At 33.7% G+C, this 27,130-nt stretch overlaps 2 protein-coding genes and 1 non-coding gene across 4 annotated transcripts; 1 reads left to right on the plus strand and 2 right to left on the minus strand.

The window, feature by feature from the left end:
* Positions 1-4,011: 4,011 nt before the first annotated feature.
* On the plus strand, positions 4,012-5,692 carry LOC118059706 (expansin-A4). Its single transcript, XM_035072647.2, has 3 exons — positions 4,012-4,240; positions 4,547-4,865; positions 5,099-5,692. The coding sequence occupies exons 1-3, from the start codon at positions 4,093-4,095 to the stop codon at positions 5,406-5,408; spliced, it is 777 nt and encodes a 258-aa protein (XP_034928538.1). The 5' UTR covers positions 4,012-4,092; the 3' UTR covers positions 5,409-5,692.
* Positions 5,693-8,516: 2,824 nt separating this feature from the next.
* Positions 8,517-8,658, minus strand: LOC118060239 (small nucleolar RNA snoR143). Its single transcript, XR_004689409.1, has one exon. It is a non-coding gene; the product is annotated as a small nucleolar RNA snoR143 (small nucleolar RNA).
* A 3,929-nt stretch (positions 8,659-12,587) lies between these two features.
* LOC118059707 (protein INVOLVED IN DE NOVO 2) lies at positions 12,588-19,042 on the minus strand. Of its 2 annotated transcripts, none has more exons than XM_035072648.2 (8): positions 18,885-19,042; positions 16,895-18,167; positions 16,511-16,692; positions 15,597-15,686; positions 15,203-15,490; positions 14,433-14,642; positions 13,586-13,821; positions 12,588-13,184 (listed from the first exon to the last, which is right to left on the minus strand). In XM_035072648.2, the coding sequence occupies exons 2-7, from the start codon at positions 18,132-18,134 to the stop codon at positions 13,588-13,590; spliced, it is 2,244 nt and encodes a 747-aa protein (XP_034928539.1). In that variant the 5' UTR covers positions 18,135-18,167; positions 18,885-19,042; the 3' UTR covers positions 12,588-13,184; positions 13,586-13,587. The 2 variants fall into 2 exon arrangements, with proteins under 2 accessions (XP_034928539.1, XP_073268126.1); XM_073412025.1 differs by lacking the exon at positions 12,588-13,184 and adding an exon at positions 14,081-14,168 and having other exon boundaries at positions 13,585-13,821.
* Between the last annotated feature and the right edge of the window lie 8,088 nt (positions 19,043-27,130).

Raw genomic sequence — 27,130 nt, forward strand, 5'->3', positions numbered from 1 at the left:
CCAAACACCTCCTCAGTCAGGCTTGTATCACGAGAGAGATTTTTAGTACAATTTATAGATATAAGTTATCGTATCACAAAAGCAAGGTAGCATGGTTATTCTCATTTCTTTAATTCTTCCATTGTAATTACACTTCAATCCTCCCGACATAAAAGAGATTTAAATACACTTTCTCGCAGCAGTGTTATTGACATAAATATCTTCATTCCTTCAAGAATGTAAATACTTTATTATTCTTAGAATAAAGAGGTGAAAACTATCTTAAGATTATAATTAATCCTCAAAGAACTTGGAGATAATAAATTCAAATGATGAAGGATTAACGAAGCAATTCTCAAAACAATGACCATCCTAAATTAAAATATAAATCCAAGAGTTTATACTGGTCGTGTAAGCTATAAAGGTCAACGGGAGTTTTAAGTTGTTAATAATCAAGAGATTATTAAGTCTCATCGAGAATATAAAAATATAAAAGCTTACATAGATAGGAATTGGTAATTAATAAATTAACCTGAAAGGGCTATATAAATCTAAACTACCAGGTTTATATATATTAAGCAATAAAGTATGCGGATTTATGTAGATACAGTACTTGCGTATAGATAAAATAAAGGCGTTAAATTGCACAGCAGAAAAGGCGATAAGTAAATTATGTGAAGGGTAGATCTTGTGATGGGTAATTGCGAGAAAAATACATCATAAAGTTATACAAAAACAGCAGTAAATCTGATATAAAGTGAAGCATATGATTAATTTAAAAATATATTTAAAAATAATATTATTTTTAATTTTTAAAATTATTTTTAATACCAGCCTTATCAAAACGATTTAAAAAATACCAGAAAAATATTAAGTTGAAGCAAATAAAAATTATTAAAAAATTTCATATTTTTTTTAAAAATATTTTTTAAAATATAAAAACAAACATAATTTAAATTATAAAAAAATATATATAAAAAAGAACTAGAAGGATGGAACTCGAGAAAGTTGTATTAAAATCATGCAACTCTAATTTAAATACCGGGCATTAAATCCATTATAACGACTAAATAAGAAAACCTCACGCTAGAAAAGTTGTAGTAACTTCTGTAATAATTTTGATCACAAGATCTCCCAAGTTCAAAAGGGTAGAATTAATATCTATCATGCTTGTGAAAATTGCCTTTTCAAGTATGGTCGTGCCACCTGTTAGCTTCCGATTGAACAATTTTCTCACACGTGTAGGGTTTGACATTATGATTAGCACGGTCACCACGTTTTTTAAAAAATTATTATTTTTGTTAAAAATTAATTTTTATATATGTATTGAATTGTTTTGAAGTGCTGATTTTAAAAATAATTTTTAAAATAAAAAAATATTATTATAATATATTTTAGTATGAAAAATATTTTTAAAAAATAATCACAACTATATTTTAAATAGACAAAACATGAACAGAAAAAATTTTCGTTTCTTCTTCTTTTCCTTGTTTGGGCTGGGGAGGATCAGGGAGTTTAAGGGGAATGAGATTTCACTGAAAATAAGGTTTTTTTAAAATGTTCAAGAAATATTTTTTTTATATTTATATAAATCTGATAAGTAAAGTCTTGAATAATCATTTTTATAAGGCGATAAATATATTCTATTTATTTCTGAGTTCTTTTATTCAATGAAGGCCACCGGCTCGTGACGTGGGGCATATATTACTCTATTGAATGCTAATTATGTCCGCCAGACCCTCTTTAATTATAAATACCAAACCTCAAATGAAAGCATTGAATCGCTGAGAGGCTAGTGATTATACCAAAAACCTGCTTAAATTGCTTCCAAACTTGTAATTAATTGTCCCATGCTTTTCTTTGTAATCGATCTAGCTAATGATATATACTAGTCGTATATTTCACTTCAAAAAGATCAAATCAATTGGTATTTATAATCCCATGCCAAATGAAAAGTAATCAATAACAACTTGCCTCGCCTCCGCCACTAACCGCTAGCTAGTGGAAAAAAAAGTTACAGCAAGATTATCCATTCGAAAAGAACAATATCTTCAAGATTCGCAAATTTCTCAATGCACACGTAGGAGTTCCTTTTAACGCCTTCGTCCACAGGGTACTGGCTTTAGATCAGCAAGTAACCTGAGAAATGCTACAAGAAGCATTCTTTTTTCAAGAAAAAAGAAATGCTTCTGATAACAATGGGGTTTAACTGGGTCGGTTGAAAACAACATTGTAGTAGAAATTAGCTAGTTAGGGTGACATAAATGAAGATGTTGGGTGGAGAGGTGAAGTACTGGTGGGCAATTTCACATGCAATGAGTTGGGGTCTCGTTGCATGAGCTAATACAATTTAATCTTGCTAGGTAGAGGGTGTTACGGGTGACAGGTCGGTGTGTGTTGTTGAACAAGAGCTTAATTATTTCGATGACGTGGTGGATCTTCTAAGATTTGGTTGATATGATCAGATTGGACATGGAGTTTGCGTCATCACCCAGCATCCTTAATGCCAGACCTGTAAAGCACACCGTCCTAACAGTTCTTAAGGTCTCGCTGGTTGGATTTAGTACGTATCTGATGTTAGGTGGATGGATTGCTTGCTGCATCCTAAACTTATTGCAGTTTTTCATTTTTTTAGACATTTTTCTTAAACTTGAACGTTTGAGGTTCCAATTACTTCAAAAGATTTGCACGAGACGGTATATCAATCACGTTGCCTTTACTTAAATCTCTCCTTTAATGATAAAGATGATGATGACCTGTCTAAACTGGAAAGGGGAAGGATTTATTCAAGTGGAAATACTATAATAGTCAGAGTTTTAAGAAATCAAAATTACTGAAAGGGATCAGCATGGCAAATCAATCAACCTGCTTTCCTACTGGGTGCGGGCTGGAAAAACAAGGCAACTCCGGTAAAAGTTGACTCCAACGTAGAAAAATACGAACACCGTGACCAAGAAGACCCAACGTAGAGGCGGAGTCCAACTAGCGTACGGCTAATGCACGCCGTAATACGTGGACCGATAAATCCGGGTATCTGGGTCCCACCTCCCTCCAACTACGGCCCTTCGAGACTTGCCTTTTCTGTGAAAATCTTCAATGAGGCGGGTGCGGTATCCTTCAAGGTTTACAGGCATCGCTTTATTTTGATGTTGCCAGTGGATAAGAACTGCATAGAGGAAAAGAAGGAACCGCTACCCTTTCTCTCGTCATTCTTGACTAGTTTTAATTGCTTTTTATGGTATCCTCTGTATTCATGATAAATAGAGAAGATGATGGCTTGCACCAGCCCTTTAAATTCTGTGCTTACGATTCCTAATGCAACGTTCTTCAACTTCACACGGCTGTTTACGGGTCATTTTCACATCAAGCTCTTGCATGATTAACAAATGAGCAGAGCTTTAGCTTTCAACGTGAATCAAAAAACACTACTTGAAAGTAATCTTACATGATTCCTAATGCAACGTTCTTCAACTTCACACGTAATTGTTTTTCGAGATTTCTATTCTACACACAGTACTTAAAAGTACGGTGTGCAGAGTTTCCACATTACACGCTTGATTTGTAGTCTAAAGCAGCACGCGCTTAATCTGGAGTATCATGTTACATTCAATGATCCGTAAAAGTTTGTAGCCCCACTGTTTCCTCCAGATTCAAGCCCATCAATCCCTTCCGTCCGAAATTTCAATGGAGGGAAAAATCAGAAGTCAGAAAAAGACAATAAAGTTAGCAATTTTTAGACAAAACTGTAATCAATGGCACAAATTTGAAATGAAGCAAAGCGGTTTCATACCAGCCTTGATGGTTGATCCTCTTGAGTCTCGTGTCCTTCATCGGCACCCCACCAAATGCCCTCACCGTTTTCAACCAAAATACCACGAGGGTGTTTTTGTAAACAAACTAAAGTAGTTGAAATTTGACGGACGTTGAGAAGGGCAACTTGATGCCAAATCAAGCACTAATTAACGGTGATTATAATTTGGTTTCTCTTTTTTGACAATGCATGCTTTTTGCCTCCATAAATAGCAGTCCCCTCCCCGCCTTCTCCTCACACTCCCCCCGTCCCAAATCCCCATCTCTAGAAGCCTCTGCATAGTCTAGCGACAGGTGGAAGCAATGGCTATTAGGGCTACCGTTTGTGTTGCGTCTTTGGTGCTGTTTTTGACTCTTGTCGATGCAAGAATTCCTGGTGTTTACACTGGAGGAGCCTGGCAGAGCGCGCACGCTACTTTTTACGGTGGCAGTGATGCCTCTGGAACTATGGGTACTGTCATCTTGAACCGTTCATGCTAAGTAGTTAGCTTCTTGAATTTTTGATATGTTCGTGAGTTGTTTCTACATTTTGTATGGCCCCTCCCATGTTTTCTTCTTGCATTTCCCATGACAGAACCATAAACACAGAGCAAGCCCACACCTTTCCCTGCTTTTTAACAGCACTGAACTCTGTTTTAACCAAAATCAGATTTCAAAGGCATTTAAACGCAATTAGCACACGCCAGTACCACACATTGCAATGAATATTAAAATTCCATTTTAAGGAAATTAATTGATCTTATTTCTTGTTGTTCAGGCGGTGCTTGTGGATACGGCAACTTGTACAGCCAAGGCTATGGCTTGAATACCGCAGCACTAAGCACAGCCCTGTTCAACAATGGCCTTAGTTGTGGTGCTTGTTTTGAAATAAAGTGCGGTAATGACCCACAATGGTGCCACTCTGGTAGCCCGTCAATTTTAATCACAGCAACAAACTTTTGCCCTCCTAATTATGCATTGCCCAGTGACAATGGTGGTTGGTGCAATCCTCCTCGTCCTCACTTCGATCTCGCTATGCCTATGTTCCTCAAGATCGCGGAGTATCGTGCTGGCATCGTTCCTGTCTCTTACCGCCGGTAAACATACAACCTATCTATCAGTTTAGTTCAAATAAATCTGTCTGGACTCTAGACTATAAAATGTCATTGCATGATTTCCTATGCTAGTATGGAATGACTGGTCTTTCAAGATTTCTAAGCGTGCAATCTTCTGAAACTTCTGATCAACTGTATTTTCTGAAGAGATCGGATAGAGTATCTACTTTGTCCCCACCTCCAAATTACTAAAATGCCATCTGTTTCTTTTGTAGGGTGCCGTGTAGAAAACGAGGGGGGATCAGGTTCCAAATCAACGGTCACCGTTACTTCAACTTGGTTTTGATCACCAACGTTGCAGGTGCGGGAGATATTGTGAAAGTGAGCGTGAAGGGATCAAAGACTGGATGGATGAGCATGAGTCGTAACTGGGGTCAAAACTGGCAGTCAAACTCAGTTTTGGTTGGTCAGTCATTATCTTTCAGGGTCACCGGCAGTGATAGACGCACCTCTACTTCATGGAACGTTGTTCCTTCAAGCTGGCAATTTAGTCAAACTTTCGTTGGAAAGAATTTTAGGGTTTAATTTAAATTTCCCACTTCATATTTCGCGTTTTTTTTTTCCGTGCCTTTTCTTTCCCAGGTGAAAAAAGTGAATGAGAAAAGCGTGTCGGTGGTGGCGGTGAAAGGGAGAGGTTTTACTTTTTTTTTAAAGGGTGGTTGTTTTGTTAATGGGTAAAAAAAAAGGTGAAAAAGTGACTGTAGTAAGGTAGGAAGCCGAGGTGGCTGCAAGGATGAATGTAGCCCGCCGCTTTTGTTTACCATGTGATAAATTTATATCTATATATATACATACAAGAATCTTGTTTCTTTGTTTTCCGAAAGTAATCTTAGACGTTCAAATTTTATAATATGGTTTATTTTGAGCTGTTACATTTCCTGCAAGAGTCGATAAAAGTTGCGGCACGCAATTGAGCTCATTTGATAAAAGTAATTTGATGGTAGTATTGGCACAGCCTTCTTGTCTATAATGAGCACAGATTTCCCCCCCCCCCCTTTTTTTTTAATCTGACAAAATGAGTATATTGACCTTCTGAGTTCTGAAGTAATAATCTATTACTAAAAAGTTAGATACCTATCCTACGCTTTATGTGAGAGAGCAAAAGGAATCATTGTCTTCGCTTTGCTTTCCCTTTGGTTGCTGAGAAAATGATGTCAAAAGAAAGAAAAAACCAGTAAAGATTAGAACCTGTGGTTATTGATCACAGTTGAAGTATATTAACCAAGTCAAGCTGAAACTATTCCATAAAAAGGTGGTCACAGTTGAGGATAAGAATTTAAAGGCTACTGCCCTTCTTTTTTCTTTGAAAGGCTATAGCTAATCCTTGGTTTTTTTGGTGGATCGCCGTGATTGGGGGCTCTCATTTTATCCTTTTCGATTCATTTGGCTGTCACTTTGAATTGTAGCCAACAATAATCAATCGTTGTGGCTTCGGATGTGAAACTATTATCCTCTTATTTCCCCGAATAAAAAACCTGTAGAAATTATCTTGACGAGGTCTTTCTTCCAAGGCTGTACAGACAACGTTAGCATGTCTTTGCATCATCTGCAGGAAGACATTGTGCTACTCCTTCTCGATTAAAATAATGTATAAAGTGACAGCCTTAATAAAATAGACACACTCTCCCGACGGCGCTCTAGACATTCAATAAGTTGATGATAAAAGGTCAAAAAGATAGAAGAGGTTAGGTTAGTCATTTGATTGTGAGAGAAAAAGTGACCGGGCTGTGCCATTTGCAATTCCCAAATATTAAACATCAATTTTTCTTTTTTAACAGTTTTGGGATGAGCGGAGAAAGTTTTTCTCATTGAAACCGCATTAAGGAGAACGAAACTGTTGAATTTGAGAAGAAAAGATGCAAGACTACAAGGGGCGCCAAAGCTGGCTCTAGCCTCGAAGGATCTCGAAGGATGGTAAAAACATGAATGATTTCTTTCCTTCGGTGGTGATGAGTGAGGTGACAAACAAGTCAAAGATTCTATTCTGGTTAATAATATTATCTTACACTGATGTCTGTCTTCATTCTTCGCGCGAATACGAGAAAGTAAAAAAAGAAACCATAAACAATAGGACAGCTTTTACTTTGATGACAAAATGGATAAAGACGACTGGGGTGTTATGAATTGGCCCAGGATTAATTTTCTTGTTCTTGTTGTTAGTACACAGCCCTGGTCATCAAACAGGCAGGCCTAACAGATTTAACCCACTTCTTTTTTACAAAGGTTTCGAGTTTTTCGTAGATGACTTGAACAAGTAAGATCCACGTTTGCAAGATGCTACAAATCCTTCTTTGCCTTCCACTTTCCAGGAGAGCCCATTCCATTTTCACTTTTGTTTGAAGGTAAGCCAAGTGTAAGCAATTTATGTAGCAGTTGTGAATCTTTGGCTTTACTGTTGCATTTTTCCTAGCTAATTCTGAGTCCCCTGCTCACCTCTTTCTTCTTGACCTTCGTTCTCATGAAGGAGCAGTAGTGAATCTTTTGCTTAACTGTTGCATTCCCAGCTAATTCCAAGTCCCCTGCTCACCTTTCTTCTTGACCTTCGTTCTCATGCAGGAGCGCCCATATCCGTCATTTTAGTCCGTGCAAGTCGGAGTGGGATTTCCCTCCAGGAAGGTGGGAGTCGTTAATGTGAAATATTGCTAAGCCAATAAAGAAACCGGGTTTGGACCATTGTAGTGGAATTACGAATAAACTCAATTAAAACAATAGAACCACGATGGAGGTTCACAAATCAATAACGTTTTAGCATATTGTCACTGATAAGGCAAGCATCAGGATTACAGACGAAGACTTTCAGGTTCACAAATCACAACGAAAATTACAAATGAGTATGATCGAATGAACTCGCTTAGATTTTAAAGGGAGCTTCTTGTTACGAAACACAGCAATGCATTTATACTGGTATGGTATTTCTTCATGTGTGGAGCAGTTTTGTCCAGGAATTGTATGTGGCTACATCGTCCTTTATATGTCCAAAAGACGTCCATTTGTCGGGGAAACCTTCAAATGTTCTTAAATTCTCGACCAAAGTTTCTTCTAGTATCATTTCGACTGTTGAAAGGGCTTTTGCTCTGCATCAAATTCTCAATCTTAAAAGTTGCATTTGGAGGCAACGGACCTCTAGTTTTCAATAGTGTTGGAAAATGCCTATCAAGAATTTATGAACCACGTGGCAACACAACAAACCTAATGTAGCCGATGCCCACAACCATGTACACAATAAAATCCAGGAAAACGCTCTATTAGATTACATGTAGCTATGTGCATAAAAACATAATACTCAAACGATCTGAGGTATGCGTCTCCAAATTTTCTCAATGAAAGAAATTTAGCACACTAAATGAATGTACCAAAATCAAGTTGGGTCAATGATCCTGTGCTTATGGTATGCCTTCAAGATGCAAAAGGCCCTTCAGAAACAACTTTTTTTTAAGATGCAAAATTCCACCCATGTTTTATCATAAATCTTACTACATGCGATAAAAAAAATGATTAGATACTAAAAAACAAAACAAAACCAGTATTTCATCCGCATCTGCTCGGATTTAATTAATATCTTGGGTTGTATGGATTTAGGGGCTCCCGACGATTAACCAACAAAGAAACCAACATTAAAACCATCAAAGTAAGAAATGTGAGATGGAATCAGTAGACAAACGGGATTAACAGCCCGTCATCTGTGGATATCATCCCTACGGTTGTCTGGCCGCTGCCTAATTACCTCACCAGTTTCCAAAAAGCAAAATTTTTTGCTCTTGAAAAGAAAGTGAAGTAACAAGGCTTTCTCTATTGCACGGTTGTTAAATGAGAAAACTAACAAAAAATGCTTCCCCATAACTGAAACAACACATGCCTATATAAAAAAAAGTCGTCTGATAAAATCAAATCAATGCAGAAGCTAAAATATAATATAAATTCGACATGCGGGCTCATATCAAGTGTAAAAATTAAAAGATCTGTCATTGTGGAAAACCCAGGAAGAAAGAATGGCTAAAAAGGAGGAAAAGGAGACAAACTAAAGAGAAACCAAAGCCTGACTCTCAGAGCGGCGGCTTCTTCTTCTTTTGTGCTTAGCTATTTCCATCTTTTTTTAACCTTCAAATCCGAACGCGTTTTGTTGAAGATCCCACTTAAGCCCTCTCTCATTATAATCATAACCCATACATGCTTATAAATAGACCTGTCGATTCAAAAAAATTGAATTCTTAACCCTAGGGTTTTGCCACAGTTGCTTTCGGTGTCGGCTAGAGATGGGAAATGGCGTGAGATGGGATAGGCATTTTCCTTTTTTCAGTTTTTTATAGCTGCAAGTCCGGTACCTAGGGTTTCACAAAGCTTAAAGCCCGCTGTTTATGTTTTACAACTACGGTTGTATGGGCTTTGGGCCCTTTTCTGATGTTTTGTAACTGAGGTTGTGTGGGCTTTTGGCCCGACTTCCTACTCTTGGATGAGGAGCCAACCGATATACAACAGCCCCGGATCATGGCTCGAGAAGGTGGCAAAACAAATCAGGCTTGCTGCGAAGCACTGTTTCCCACCTTACAATCTTGAGTTACAATCAAAACGAGGTGACATGAATTTGGTGCTGTCTAGAATTACGTTCTAAACAGGTGTTTGATAATTATTATTTTTATTTAAAATTATATTTTTTATATATATTTGAATTGTTTTGATTAATATATTACTATAGAAAATATTTTTTTAATATATTTTTAAAATAAAAATACTTCAAAAAAAACTATCAAATACATGTAAAAAATACATCAGAGGATGCATCCGATTATGGATTGCTAACCTAAAACCTAATCAAGAAGACTCTGGTCTCCATGTGCCAAAGGTGAGATAAGCATATTCTCACAGTGAAAACCTACGAGGAAACGGGGAAGATGATAACCGAGATACATGACCAATTTCTTTCTCTGTTCAGCAGATTTCTATGAGGATCCGGTCACGTGGGACTAACGTGGTTACATTGGAATCTATGATGCTGAATTCTGAAGGAAAATGTGAAGCACTGCTAGAATACAGATGATTTAGCTGGTCGTAGACATAAAAGTGTTACTCCATCTAGATAGTTTCAAAGCTGTTTTTTAATACATGAAACAAGCTGTAAAAACCATTTTTTACCTCTGTCGATATCTTTAGATATTATCCGCAGCAAAGATAGCGTCTTTTTGGAAGTGACTGCCCATGCAATGGCCAACAAAGAAGCAGCTGATGCAGCGACCACATCTATAGCCGTTTTACCCTTTCATTTGTGCAGAAGAAGTTTTCGCAACATGATCACCTGCAAGCAGTATCGATTTATCTTTGACTAATTAGTGACGGATTACCGAAAGGAACCAGTTTAATTTTGGCTATCCGCAGTTGAAAGGAAACTGCCAACAGTTTAATCCATTGTCTCACTGTTTGAATGTAAGAAGATAATCTTGTCGATTAGCTTTGCAATGAGCTAGAAAATAGATTGTGCTTTAGAATTAGAAGTGTTAATTGAAACGTATATACTTACAACAGAAGAACAGGTAAAAACATCTGTACTTTCTTTTACGTTTATGACTCTTCATTTGCTTGATCACATACTGGATGATTTCTTTCATGGTGGCTCTCCTTTCTTCACTTTAAGTTCCAGACTTCAGGGACTGCATACCCCTCACTTGGATTGTACGTACTCGTTCAATTCCAGTAATGCATTTGTTAAGATAGCGTTCGACTTCTCCATATTAACGAAGATGTTCTGCAGCCTTATTAAAATTGGCAAATATAAGGGCAAGAAACGCAGACAAAGATGAAAAGTCATACCCTGATGGATTCTTTGCGACCATCCTGCAGCTCTTTGTTCCTCATAGACTCCTTAGCTATCAAAGTGTGATCAAGGCTTTCCATATATTGCAAATGCATCTTCCTTTTCCTTTAAATCTTTTCTCAGAGCATCAATCTCAGTATATGAATAGCTTGAACTCTCTATTGAATTCTGAGTCTGCAAGGTTTCTTTCAGCTGCATTGTCAGAGTTCAAGTAAAAACTCTTTGAGATTTGAAATAAAGCAACAGTAGGAAATGCACGAGGGGTTTAACCATCTCTGAGGTACTTTAAGACCCGGCCCGGTGGTCTGCCCGGTCCAAGAATTCCGGGTTTTGACCGGGTCTCAAAATTTATTTTTTAATTTTTTTTTTAAAAAAATCAAAACGACGTCGTTTTAGCAAAAAAAAAAAACAAAAGTATAAAATCAAGCGGGTTTGAAACATGAGATGATTTCAACGGAACTAATAAAAAACCCCTTCAAATCTCGGAGAAAATCACATGCACCACCACATCATGGTGACCTTCCCCACACCATTCACCTTTCCTTTTTAGTCCCTGATCCGGCTAAAATTAAATCGAAGTTTTATTTAAGTTTTAGTTTGTTTTCTGAAGCTTATAATGTTTTGAATTATTATATTTAAATTTTATTTTATCAAATCAAGTATAAAATAAATGTCAGATTTATTTCCTTACACTAAAAAACTCTATATTAAGTAAACCAAAATAAAATACAAAGTTCAACTTTAAATCAACTTAACGAAAAGATATCAGTTTTAAAAAAAAAAATAGTGAAAAAAAAGAAGAGAAAACTCACAACGCAATATTAAAATCCACAATACACTGTGAGTGAAAGGTTATAGTTATTTCACAAGCTATTTTTTATTTATTTTTTAATTAATTTTCTATTTAACAGGAGAATAATTTTTGGAGGTGTAAAGCGTGTTTTGCGTGCCAATTCAATCCATATTTGTCATATCATTTTACAAAACATTTTACGTTTAATGAGATGGTATCATGCCATTTTGGCCCACCTGCTAGCTCATGCTCATTACTTTCATGATATTCTATTATATAGTTTTTTTTTCTAATTAATTGTACTAAAAAAATATCAAGAAAACTTAACTATCTCATATTTATTGATAAATTAAATGTGCATTTGTGATATTAGCGGCATGGGTTTGGTTTAAAGATTCATGGATGGTGAGTAAATAAAAAAATATATACTTGTAAATTCCTTTGAGAGTATACTGAAATAAGCAAATTTTGTTTTTGTAAAATTTATGTTATGCCGAAGTTGACTTGCCTGTAAACCCGAGACCTGTCCGCATGTTTGCCTGGGAGAGTGCATAAAAAATTATTTTTTTTATTTTTTTAAAATTTATTTTTAACAATCAATCTAAAATCATAAAAATTAAAAATTAAAAATTTTAAAAATGCCAAACCATCGGACTGCGCTCCGTGCTGTCTAGAGGCCGGCCAACCCTGTTTCACGCCTCTGGTCTTATTGCAAATTTATGCAAGCAGCGAGATCGATCATGGAAATTTTTTAACTATAGAAGCCGTAGAGGAGCATTTTGAACTCTAATATTCTAGAGGTAAAATACAGTTTGGACTTGTTCACATTTACTGTAAACAAAAGTAATTCAAAACCCCAGGCCCAACCAACTACAGCTGCCCATATAAATTTTTTAGTACAAGAAATAATTACTAATTAACAGACAAGAGCTTGTGTTCATGTTTTACTGCTCTTAATTAAGATGAACTTCGGGTAATCTTTAAGCATTTGACAGAGAATGAAAAATTGCATGTAAATTATCCAGATTTACCTTTGCAGAGATTTCTGGGTTCAAGCATACTTCTACACGTGTTCTTGTCTCGTGACCAAGTTTGATCTCATGTATAAAATGATAAATAAAACTCAATTTGAATAATCTCAGCTAAATCATAATTCAAACATTCTAAATTGGCCAAATTGATGAAAAGACAATTTGCAATGATGACTGCTCGTGGTCATTATGCTAAGAAATTATTGCCCATTAAAGAGTTCTTAAAATACAATTTCAGCAATCAAAGGATGTCTGCTGTTTTGCTGCATCTGCAGGAACAAAACTCACAAGCACATACACGGTTAGAAGAATGTGACCACTACTATCCTGCCTTCAGAAAACTGTAAGGTGCATGCCTTACAGCAAACACTGAGGGAATGGACAACTGAAAATGCACATTCTACTTTTTGAAGACCAGGAGGGTCAAACTTAAGACAACATCTTTATGAAAATTGTCTGACACCAATTTCGCATGTTAGCACATGACAATTTATTCCGAGTAAGACATCCAATGAGAGCGGAAAACCAAGTTCAATATGTTACACAGAATAGGTATCTCGTACCTTAAACCAGCCAATCACTTGGCAGATTGATTTATTTCCTGGTTTCCGGATAACAGGTCTTCCAGTTTTGGGCTCGTCACTCCATCTCGGCAGTTGATTAGTTCTTTCCTGTACATACCAACAATGTTTCTAGAATAAAACTAATGCCAAAATAGGAAGCTAAGAAAAAAGTATCATGACCATTGCGTTCAAACCCTATTAATGACCTTTAGGGGTGCCTAATCATTAAAGCTAGATAACTGAGACAAATGCAGCATGCACAACTGGTTTGAATTTTTAAATGGTTACCCACGTCTTTGCTTGTAGTTTTTATTTAAACAAAAAGATAGATGATTTTCAATCAATGAGCATTCCTGCAGGATGAGCTCTGAAAAACATCTCATTCTCTAAATGCCAAATTCCAGTGCTTCCTCTTTTCCTCAGATGCATTACAATCAACATGAGAGTTGAGACAACAAGGACATTATTCAGTTGAGACAGAAGTGAAACATGAAACAGAATGTACCAACCTTCAACCTTCCCTCTTGCGCTTAAATGCTTTCCATCTGCTCAATAAAAATGAGACTCCCTCTCCCAGGGTAGCCTTCTTCCCTTCTTTGTAGTTCCACAACTCTGAGATAATATATCTGCCACTGGGGTTGTATTCATTTACCTGAATTAAGGATGTCGTCACAGACATGCAAGCTTCATCACCCATCTCATCCCTCAGGCGGCTTAATTTTTCATCTTCTTCATCAATTATTTCCTGCACCAACAATTAAAATTTAGCCATTCATTGTGAAAGGAAGCAACCATCAAGGTGCAGCATACTTGGCGAAGGGATGGGAAAAACCACAATGAGAAAGAAAATAGAAAATATCAGAATAAAATTATTAGAACATAAATTCAATTCTTCAAATGTAAATACTACAAGGAAACTTTTTAGCATCTCTTGGATTTCTTGATATTTAAAATAGTTTGACAAATCAAATTGACCCGATTAACACATTGTCATGGCCGCTTACTTTTAAGACAGAAAGCAGACATTCATACACCATTCAAGAAAAGTGCAAGCTCGTCATAGATGGTGAAGGAAAAATTCAGAGGAAAATTCTGAAACGAGACCACATTGAAAGAAAATCTGTTCAACAAAGAGGAAACTCAATTGCTGAAATTAGATTAGTCCTAGCTCACTATATAGAAGTATTCAAAAGGGAAATGGTGCCAAGTTGTAGAGAATGTAAACTGTAGGCCCACAAGAAATATATCCTACTATGCTTGCCAAGCTTGTTTCTTGCATTGGAAACATAAAATGCATCGAAATATGCAACATTGCTCAATATGTAGCACAAATAAATGCCAATTAGGAAGACACACCTGATGTTTCCCATCAACCATAACAACTTTGAAAGGATGCCAATCTGGATCTTTAAGATATTCCTCCCACAATGAGCAAATTTCTGAAGCTCTATCCTCTGCTTCTTCATTGTTATATTTTCTCTTCATTGCTTCAAGGAATGGTTTACTATCAAGTTCTCCCATTCTCTTTACACCAATATGAGCTCGATTTGATATTTCTTTCAAGCCCTGCCAAAAAGGGGATTGGTGATATCTAACAGCCAAGAGATAGGAACAAGTACAATGAATGAGAGAGCTTCAAAAAATATCCGCTAGGCATTTAAATAATGAGTAGAATTGTGTACTCAACATGCTGGAAAATAGAAATTGCTCATAATGAGTAACATTTTGCATTGTCAGATGATGAAGTTCGATATTAACTGAAACAAATCAAATTAGAAAGAAATGAACCAATGCCAGCAACCAAACAGTTCCAATCCTTAATTGATAATTAAACAACTCATCATCATCATGGATTTTTAGCACTACCAACCACATGAGGGAAGACAGGAATATTCTTGACCACTCCATTCCATCCCAGGATATTTCAGCATCTACAATCCCCTAAACAACTATATGGGTTGAGTAGCGTCATCATAATGAAATGGAATATGAACCCCACCAAATTATGTTGTCACAGCTGAGAACAAAATATTCCTAGATGTATGATTGTGAAAATACCTTGTCTTCTCAGTTAAGAATGAAAAGTCATGGACTTAAGTAAACTTGGAAGAGTAGAAACTACTAACATTAATTAGTTCTTTGCGGGCATCCTGAAGCTCGTCATTGCTCTTGCGTTCCCTTACAATAAGAGTTTGGTTAAGAGCTTCTAAATCATTGAGTTCTCCTTCCTTTTCTCTCAAATTCTTTATTATCGCATCCATCTTTCTCAGAACTTCTACATCACCATCATCCTCCATGTGCTTCATCACATTTAAGGCGCCTCTGAGCCGCTCTATTTCCAACTCCAGTGCTTGTTTTGCATCCAGTTGCTTTTCCAATCTAATGATTCTATTGTGAAGTTCCTCTTTTTGTCTCTGAATGGCATCAAAAATCAAAGACATAACTTCAACATGCCGTGTTATCAACATTGATAAAGATATGCTCTGCTATTTATTAAAGTACACAAAAGAATAAACCAACCTTCTGATCTTCAGCTAGTTTTAAGACATCCTCATCAGCCTTTTGTTGCTCCAAAGAAGCTAACTCAAGTGAGCTGTTTCTAACTGCATTCTGAAATAACAAAAAAAAAGGCAGAGATGGCAAACTTGTCGAATATTTGAGCAGATAATATCATAAGAAACACTTCAACTGATGCTAAAATAACAAATATAGTTACTGTGTGAAACAGCCTGTTGTAATAAATTACACCAGAGAATGCATGATACGTTTGGACTATTAAGCTAGGGATCTAAGTACATTAACATAATCAGAAATGCCACTCGAACAAACAAGAGATAGGGAAACACTATGCACAGAGTCCATCTAGTAGAGTTGCAGAAAACAATTGTTTGAAAATCATACCTTGTGAGTGGAAAGGAAAAGATTTATTTTTCTCTAAAGCATTTATTGAACAGAGACAATGGATAGAACCATGGAATCCCAAAAATATGACCCCTTGAGGAAAAAGGATATAATCAACTCCAACTCCAAAGCATGCAAAATTATTTAGAAAACAGCGAGGATGCTTCAATCAATCAGCACTAAAGAAAACTGTATCTGAAGTAACAGGTTGAGGTGAACTCTAGTATAAAAAGCGATTAGTTTTCAAATTTTTTGGTGGGGCCAGGACTTTAGTTGACTGTGACAGCATGTTTTTCCATTCAAGCTTTGATAATATCATTAACAGAATGCAGTGTAAGCAAGATTGATCATTTTATATGCTCTTCCTCTTCAACGAAACGATGAAATCAGGTCCGCAATAATAAATAGTTGACACCATTTACCTTCTATTTTCTACTATTTATGATTTTAAGTTATTGGTTTCACCTCTTCACATGCCAGAACATGAGAATATGCATACAAGAGTCATTCCACTCAAGCACCAAGGAACGCACCTTTTCAATCTCTTCAGAAAGAATTCGTCTGTCACTTTCATTTTTGGCTTCACGCTTCTCCAATTCTGATCCACGCATCTCAAGCTCTTTTTTGTGAGATTCTAGTTGCAACTTAATCTTTTCATGGTCATTCAATATCTTCTGAAAGTGATCCCTTGCACCCGTTTGAATTTTTCTTATCTCTGCAAATGATCATATGCATGCAGCATGAATCAATTTGTATACAGCAGCATGGTACCGGAAAGAAATAAGCAACTATTTCCTGCGGATTGTGCACACGAACGAGTGTAACAGCTTAAAACCTAAATTATTAATCAAGAAAAGGTTGTATTACTTTTTACAAAGTAGAGAAAATATTGCCTTAAGTGGTATAACAGAACACACCTTCATTATAAGCATGAAGAAGCTTCTCTTTTTCTTGAACCAACTTGTTGAGGGAGGCTGAAGTCTCAGAACATCTCAACTCCATCTCTTTCAAGTACCTATTCTTGGTCTCAATAACATTTGTGAGATTGAATACAAGCTTGTCCTGTTTTCGGGCTTCTTCCTCTATGAGATCAGAAATTGTTCTAACGTCACCAATTTTTCTTAGGTGTTCTCCAATAATATTGTTCGAATTATAATCATCAGAACGTGCAACCCAACAATAGATACCAGATTTTTCCCCACTATTAGCAAACCATTCCTTTTTCCCTTGTTGATCTGCCTCATAAGCCTTTTCAAATGAAATGGCATTGTGCAAACCAGGCCAGTCTTTGTTGAATTCCACAACGGCAGTCCCTGAATGACCACGAAAATTCCACAGAGGATGAACTCTTGTCGGGTTAAACCCTCTACTTTTCAACTCATCCCTGAATTTAGACCCACTTTCTCCAACAAATCGCCCATCCTCAGCCCTCCTAGTAGGTAGGTTAACTGCAATACCTGTCCAGGGCCACACAAACTTGTCGTTCTGACTGCAACTACTAAGATTTTCAGTCTTGCCTGCTGGTTTTGATGAACTGCCTGCAGCTGCTAGATCCTTTTCCAAGTACTTAACTAATGCGAGGTGATCAGCCTTCTCCTTGGCAGTCCTTTTCTCTGACAAACTCTTTCCCACCCCAGTAGCATGCTGGAGGAGGTCCTGGTATGCGTAATCACGCTTTCTCTTCTTGGTGGGGCAGTACGGACAAGTAAAAGTCTCATCTGAAATTTTCACTTGATGATTTCCATTCTTCAGTTCTTCATAAGATTTATCTTCACAGTTATCCGTTTCAGATTGGCTTACATCCATTTTCTCCACATGGCTACAATCACTATGAGGACCAGTCTCACCCACAGGTTTTGATGTTCTGCCTGCAGCTGTTAAATCCTTTTCCAAATACTTCACCAGTGCCAGGTGATTAGCCTTCTCCTTGGTACTTCTTTTCTCGGACCTACTCTTGCCTACCCCCGAAGCATGCTGCAAGAGGTCCTTGTAAAGGTACCTTTTCTTCTGGGGGCAGAAGGGGCAAGCAAAAGTCTCATCAGAAATTTTCACTCGGAGCTTCCCGTCCTTCAGTTCTTCATATGCTTCATTTTCATACTCATCCATTTCAGAATCAGATCCGCTTGCATCAATCTCCTCGTCTGAACTGTGATCCATTGAGCTTCGCACTTGGATGTATCAAGGGAGTACCTGGGGTGCAGGGAAATGTTAAGAAATACCCATGATGTGAATAGAATCTTTTTCTTACTCTTTAACAGCAGAAATCTGGACAAAGATACATAACGATATCATAAATATCATCAACATATGCCCAAGCAGAAATTCAAAAGCCCAAATGTAAAATGAGTGGAAAAAAAATATATACATGCAAGACATCATATGGCAAGATGTCAATTTGTCAAATAACTTTTAATAAAAAATTGTAAAGGTCAAATAATCACAGAAATTACTAGTAATTAAACTCCGTTTGCTTAACAGGGAAAAAAATGTGAAAAATAAAAAACATAAAGTAAAGCACTAAAAATTAGATACAGACAGGAAATAAATGGCAAAGCGCATTTTATTTCCTTAAATTCCAAACAACTTTCTCTTATACATAAACTTTCTTAGGAACCAAACAGAGCTCGGGATAAAACAACGCAGGCTAAAACAGTTTTTTAAGGACACGGAATATATAACAACTGTATCTCAATCACCGTGAATAAAACATAAAACATGGATAATCAGCAGATCAGTGAAAAGAAACTCTGGGATTGATATTTAAAAAAAAAAAACACTAGTAAACACTGAAACCAAATCAAACACCGAAATGATAACACATTTATGGTGCTTGTGAAAAAAATTGTAAAGAATTAAGTCAGAGTGAACGCTGAGAAAATAACGTAATGGAAGCTGGGGAACCATTACCTATGCAAGATCAGAGCTCGAAATGGTGAGATTTTGTGAGTTTTTAGTTAAATTCCACGAACGATGAGTGTTTTCAAGGAGATGGATTTGGGTTTTTGAGTGGAGCTTTTTAGGAAGAAATGACAAGTGTGTGTTTCGGTTAGGACTTGAGTTTCGTCCTAGCGCGAGTGGAGTTTGTCTGTTAAGGCGCGTGATGAGGGCAGATATGGGAAAGCGAGTTTTTTTCTTCTTTTTTTCCTTTTTTTTTTTTTTTTTTTTTTTCCTTTTAATAGTGTTAGTTAGTGAGTTGGGTTAATTAGTGGACCATACATTTTATTTTTTTTATTTTTCTCGGAATTATACTGTGAATTGGATTAGGAAGTGACACGGTTATTAGAACTAGCTTCGGTCTTAGGTTTGTCAGTAAATTTTAAAAAAATATTCATATATTTAATTGAGTCAGTTAAATTTTATCAATTCAGTCCAGATTTATCTGTGTCAGTCACCAATCTAATTTAAAATAAAATTCAATTCAAATTACATTTTAAATCGATCTTAACCATGCAAATAACAGGATTTAATAGATGATGAATGGACAATTTCGTTTTATGATCATAGCAGTCTTTGTTATGTTATTGTTTACTTTCGAGGTTGGGTGAGAAAAATATAGTGTGAATATTATTAAGTTTTTAGCATCATGGCAAGAGAATTCCCGGTTTGGTTGCTACTGAGATGCTGACGTACACTAAAATAACGGGAAGAAAATATTTAAGTGTTGTTAACTTTTTAAAAAAAAAATTACATATATATATATATATATATGAATGCAGCTTGTATAAATTAACAGGTTTAACTAAACAACTGATAAAAATATAATTTGATTTCAAAAAAAAAATTAAAGTGATATTTTTTAAAAAAATATTAAGACGCCAACATATAAGATTAATTTGAATTAGCATATCAATTTCACAACTTAGATTACAAGACCATAATAACCCTGTATAAAACAATTTAAAATAAATTATGAAATTCAATTTTCAATTACTTAATACTAAATAATAAAATTAAAAAGAAAAAAGGAGTTAATCTACCATATTTATAACCTGATTAATGAGACTATAATAATCTCATAAAAAGTAAATTGAAAAAAATATAGGGTTTAATTTTTAATCAATTAATTATTGAAGTATGAAATTGAAAAACAAATTAATAAAAAAAATGACATCAAAAATATCCCGGATCAATTTGAATTAACCCATCAGACTCATAATTTAAATCATAAGACTAGGATAAACTCATATAGACCAAACCAAAAAAATAATTCAGGTCAATCTGGTTATCTCACCGAACCCACAACTTGGGTTATGAAACTGAGATACCTCCTATAAAACAAATCAAAATAAAATTATGAAGTACAATCTTCAATCAACTGATTGTCGAATAACTAAATTGGAAAAACTATCAAGTCTAAAAAAAACAAAAACAACATAGTAAAATGATCAGAGTCGAACCAATGTTAACCTACAAAACTTGTAATTCGAGTCATGAAAGCATGATAATCTAATAAAATATAAATAAAAATAAATCACAAGACTCAGTTCACAATCAACACAATATTGACGGATGAAATCGAAAAAAAATATTAGTTTTTAAAAAATAAAATAATTGAGTTGATCAAGTTAACTTGCTAAACTCGTAATACAAATCATAAAATCAAGATAACTATAAAAAAAAAAATCGTAAACAAATAACAAAGTTTAATTTATAATAAATTAAATATCAAATAATAAAATAAAAAAAAAAACATGTATTTTTTTTTCTAAGAAGAACTCTTTTATGATAAGTAGTGCTTTGTAAAGTGGTGAATAGTAAAATCACTTGCTCTTGTCTAAATTCTAACCGTGGTTGATGCAATGGGGTTGTGTTTAAATGAATGATGGATTTCAGGCAGTACTGGAAGAGATGGATATGCAATCTAGATATGCTAATCATGAACCTGGTGAATTATCCATTGATTTTATGTGATTTTTACCACTAGCTTTTTCTCGTTAAAATATTTAATTAAATTTAATCTATTTACCTGTTAACTTGACACTGTAGAAATATAAAACGTCAAAGCGGTTCATGTTTTTAAAATTCAATACATTAACTTACCTTGCTGGGTAAATTCAGTCTGGAAAATACCATTTTGCAATTATGCAACCTATAAGTTCTTTAGTAAGTCGATTGATGCCTTAATGAGATGAATGCTCGTTTTATTTGAAATTAGTATTTTTAGATATGATGCAGGGTTCTACGTGTGCTGAATGTTTTTGCGCTAGTTTAGGTCCAATTTGTTTTTATATTTCAAAAGCGTTTTTGAAAAAAATTGAATTTTTTATTTTAAATTAATAATTTTTTTTATATTTCAAATTATCTTTGATGTGCTGATTTCAATAATAATTTTTAAATAATGGGACAAGTCTAGATTTGAAAGAAGGTCCGCCAAACCAGAATAACAACTCATAATGATCATGATTCTTCATCTGACCATTGAATTGAGCTTGAATATTCACAGGAGTTTTTGGAGGTCATTCTTCTTATAACAGCTATTTGTCTCACTATGCGAACCGTTATATCTTTAGATATTAAAAATCTCATCAAGGCCCTTGATTTTGACAATTTAAAAATTTTCCTTGTTATTTTCAAAATTGATTGACTAGTTTCACTAACTATTATGAACTAATTGACTAATTGAGGTAGATGACTAGAGTTTGACCATGTTGTGCTTCTTAAGAACATGGTAAAACTATGTTATTTCACCAATTTTTTTTTATTCTATGTCAATTAACTGTTTTTTTTAATTTATTGTGCTAATTGCTCAATTTATCCCTGTATGTCAGGAAACATACTCTTAAATATTGTGGCATTCTCGGCTTTTTTTATGCATGATTTTTTAAAATGATATAAAATGAGTATATTTTAATTTTAACACATTTAAATTAAAAACATGCTAAATAAGGTCATATTGATAATAATAAAATAAAAACAACAAAAACAAAAAAGTGGAAGTAGCACCACTTCTTTTGAAAGTCCTTTTGATTTCAACATGTTTAGCATTGTAGTAATGATTTTTTTTAATGTGATTTTTTGTTTAAAAATATATTTTTTATTTCTTAAATTTATTTTCAATATTAGAACATCAAAATGAAAAAAAAACACTAAAAAATAATTTTTTTATTTAAAAAACAACATTTCTGCTACAAAAATAAACAAGTTCTCATAATTTTGAGGTTTTTTTCCTCACGGAAGTGACCCGTATCGGAGTTGAAGTCTAGGGTATCCTCACAAACGGAGTTGACCGAAAACAAACATTTCATATTTCTAAAACAAAATACAAAGCAATCAAGGTTAATTATATATAAACATGTAATCTTTCCATAAAAAAAAAAACAAAATAATCAAGGCTAATTGTATATAAACATGCTGTTTATCTAGAAAAATAAGCAACATAACTCGAACACGAATTATCACACTAGATGAATCTTCCCTTTTCACCCAATAAAACAATATCTCAATCATAATTTCAGTATAAAGTCAAGCTAAATATTACATGTCGTAGATTTTTTTTTTTGCAAGAACAAAAAAATAGGGGAATAAAGAAATATCGGCTCCATGTGTCAAGTTTTGTTAATTTTATTCAATAACAATTATCCTAAGAGTTTGTTCACCTTTTCTTAGAGAAAGGGAATTATTAGATACTTCCATTGGATTATTCCACCACTCACATAGTATAAAACCCAAAATGATAGATTTTAAGAATGTATAATTTAATTGGTCAGTTCTGAGTTTATTTTTTAAAAATTATTAGTTTTAGTATCATTAATTTTAGGGTTAACTACTAAAAATTTACATGATTTAACTTTAAAATTTTAAAAAATTAATTAAGATAGGTAAATTAGTATGAACACTCATAATTAAATAAAATCCTAAAATTATAATTATAAATAAAATATTATGTGGTGGGGGATACGAGGCTCGTTCTGGTGTTGTTGTTTCAAAGAAAATAGAATGGATTTTTTTTTTCTTGGGTTGGCAGTCCATGTTAGACGCATGATTTAATGTGTGGGGAATACGCGCTTAAAAAACACGAGTGTGGGGAATACACGCTTGAAAAATATCGTGGCAGTTAATTGCGGTTGTTTTTTATATAATTTTTTATGTCAAAATACATGTTAATAATATTTTTTATTTTTTAAAAATTATTTTTGATATTAGTATATCAAAATAATTTAAAAACACTAAAAATATATTAATTTAAAGTTAATAAAAAAATAAATAAAAAATAATTTTTTTTTAAAATATAAAAATAAACAAATCCGATGTGAACTTGGTCAGCAGCTAAACAGGTGACTTGATCTGTCATTGCATTTTACAGGGGAGGGGCCCGGAAAAAAAAATTGTTTAGATAAGAAGAAAAACAGATAATAGTAGGAGCACTGAGTCACTGGCCAGTGTCAATTAGAAGAAAAAAAAGGCTTATAGTAGCAGCACCGAGTCACTAGCCAGCGGTGAAATTCGAGGTCTGTTTGGTTAATTAGTTTGTTTGAAATTATGATAGCCGGCAATAATTCAAAGTATTTTTTGTTTAGAAATACTTAAAATTTTTTTTAAAAAAAAATTATTTTTGATATCAGCATATAAAAATAATCTAAAAACATAAAAAAAATTTCATTTCAAGCAAAAAAAAATCAAATTTTAAGATAATGCGGTTTATACGGCGTTCCCAAACACCCCCTAATGCAAAAGTTACTTTTAATATATATATATATATATATATATATATATATTTAAAATATATGACAATAATATTTAAAATTAGCATATCAAAATAATAATAAAAAACCCAAAAAAATTTATTTCAATTAATTTTTTTTTTTTAAATCATGAAATATGTTTTCAACCGCAAAAGCAAATAGCCTTTTGAGCCTCAACTTGTTAATACTTGTTTGTAAGCATGGTAAATGTTATATTTTAAAATGTTTTTTACTTATAAATATATTAAAATAATATTATTTAAAAAATTTATTTTTATATAAGCACATGAAGAAAAATCTAAAAATATTTAAAAAATAATTTTAAACAAGAAAAAATTCTAAATTCAGGGGCAAACCACAAATACCAAACATGCCCTTAATTTGACCATCGGGCCCACCGTAAACTCGGAAATGAAAAGGCAGTGATAGCATACGTTCGTATTTGTTTGGACTGTAGTGACCAATGAGGGAGCAGGCCTGGCCTCTTTTCCCTACGTGGACAGTCAACGATCTTGGATGACGAGTTTGACCTCGGAACAGTCCCCCTTTTCTTTTCTTCTTTTTTATCGTACCGTGAGGATTAGGATTTGCAATGCTGTGATCAAATTTACTGGAACTTTTATCATTTTACCAGTTTCATTGATAGTGAAACCTTGTATTTATTATACTCCTTAAAAGCTTAGAGTCATAGATTGGGTATTGTGCATCTTTAAAATTGTTTTTTTTTTTTTTTAAATATTGATCCCTGCTCAATTAAAAGCTGACCTGGAAGTGTCGTTCAACGATTAAATTGAAAAAAAAAAAAAACATAGATGATCAGGGCACGTGGGTTTTCCTCTCGAAGTCGTACAACAGCACATCACTTGGTATGGATTTTTGCCAACAAGATCAGGCACCCTGACGCTATCTTGGTTGGATACAGGAATGAAAGTTTTGCCATCGAACTGGTGATTTGTTTTTTCATGCCTGTGTGTGAAGATTTAAAAACGTAGGAGAAATATTTAGTTGCTCGGCTAATGTTTGATTTTATAAAATAAAATTTAATAGTATTAAATTGAAATAATTAGATTTTAGGGAACCGAATTTGATGCCTGAACAAATATTATGTCATTTTTTTCTTTCTAATATCACGGACTACTTGTATGGTGAGGGGAAGATTTTATGTGTTTTTTCTCTCTCCAGTCACTCGACATTTTCTTTAGATCTGATCCATTCATATTTCCTGTATTTAATATTTGACTTTGTAGCTTGTTTTGTTTATTTATACATATAATTTTCGTAACATCAACATTTGATTGATGTTCAGATTAATAAAATAAAATAAAATTATATTGATGTAAAATAATCAAATTTTAAATAATAAAAAATAAAATAAAAATAAATATAGTTTACCATGGTGGATGAGCATCTTGGTTAAGTTGGCATGTGGAGGAGGCTCGCCTTGTCTCTGATAGCTAAAAACAACCATCCATATCGAGTTATGTTCATCGGAGCTGTGTGTGTTGATCGTTGGCTTATAATTAGGCAGAGGCGTTATCCCCCCTCTTTTTTCTCTTTCCTATGTGGAATTTGTATTGGTCAGCAAAAATTGTCAAGGTGTCCTGCCTTTTTTTTATGTCAATTTTTATCTTTAATTTTTTTATTGTAATTTAATGCTTCGGGTAATTTTTTTAAAATTTAATTCTTTAACCTTGGATTAATTCAAATTTTATCTTATTTGTTACAAGTGATCTAGGCCTTTCACGTCAATGTTATCGTGAGTTGAGATCCATTTTTTTTAGAAATTTTTTTATTTTTTTATTTAACACTAGATTTGTTGGAAATTAAGCTTTCTGACTTTTTTTGTATAGGGTTAACCTGATCTCATGACCTGGATCACGGGGTTGATAATTTTTCAAGGTTGACCTGGTTGTTTTTATCATTTTTTATTTTTTTCCCCGACTTCATCCTTTAATGTTTTGTTAATTTCGAAAACAAACTTCATAATTTTGCTTTTTTTTTTTTTTTTTATAATTTATTCTATTATCTCGTTCGCATTATCAAACTCACAGGGTTTGGTGGGCTTCCTAATTTTGCTAGTGTGTTTTTGGGTTTTTTTTGTTATTTAATTTTTTGTTCAATGTCATCCCTCTATATTTAGGTCATTAGAAATCAAACATTATTTTTTTATTTGTTTTTTATAAAATTATCCTAAACTTTATAACACGGGTTATGAGCAGCGAGTCATTGATTGTTTTTTTATTTTTTTTCTAATATCTATATTAATCACTGTGTTATTTAGGGATGAGTTTTATAGTCTTTTTTGCAAGTGTTCTTTTGGTGCTTGTAATTACGATCACTTTTTCCATACAAAATTAATTAATTTATTATCATTATTTTTTTATATAAAATAAAAATAACTTATTAAATTTAGCTAGGTCGATGACCTAAATTATAATATTTGTATTTTTACTTTCTAAAATACACACCGACAAACAGGAGCGGAAAAAGAAGGGTTGACAAGGACAGGGGCCCTGCAAGGAATTTTTTTTCCAGCTCTTCTTTTCATAATATTAATATATTTAGCCTAAATAATAAAATAATTAATATTTTAATGCCTTTTTTTTTTTTTTCCTGTTCCGCTCCTGCCGACAAAGCTTTGATATTTCTTTGACATTTTTTATTTATTTAGCTGCGGTATAACGGCACAACGTGTACTACCTATCGAAGAACTAGAAATTAAAATGAAAGATATCTTTTTTAGTGTATATGTTTTTTTATATGATAAAAAACGACTCTCAACTAGAACGATGGTGATAATAATGACGAAAATTAATAATGACAGTGACAACGACTATAATGACGATAGATAACAGTGGTAATCACGAGAAGAGTTTATAATATGATACTTGTGATAGTGGCGACACCACCGTGGATGACTGTGTTGATCTCGGTGGAAGAGGTGGCTACAATAACAACATCAATATGGCAAAAATAATAATAGATTTTCATGAAAAATAAATAAATGTGCTGCGTCCCCTGACAATGAAAATAAATGATCATAGCAGTAATGGCCCCATACCATTTTTTCAATAAAAATTAGAAGGGTATTTTCTAGTTTATATGTCAATTGAAATTAATTTAATTTTAAATGATCTCAAATATATCACTATTTATATTTAAAATAAATTTAATATTTTTTTCTCGAGTACTAAGGTTAGAATATAAGAAACCAATGAAAAAAAATCTCTCTCTTATAACTGATTCAATTTTTTTCAAGGCTGCTTGAGATTGTAATATATAATATTTTTTTTATTTTAAAAAATATATTAAATATTTTATTTTTATTTTTAACTATTCATACAAAAACCATAAAAAATATTAAAAATATCAATTTAATATTTTTTTAAACTAAAAATATATTTAAAAAAAACATATAAATAGAAACAGAAAAACTCTTGAATACAGTTAGTGGTGAAAAACCAATAAAAT

The sequence above is a fragment of the Populus alba genome, chromosome 10 (assembly GCF_005239225.2).
Source record: "Populus alba chromosome 10, ASM523922v2, whole genome shotgun sequence".
Taxonomy (NCBI): Eukaryota; Viridiplantae; Streptophyta; class Magnoliopsida; order Malpighiales; family Salicaceae; genus Populus; species Populus alba.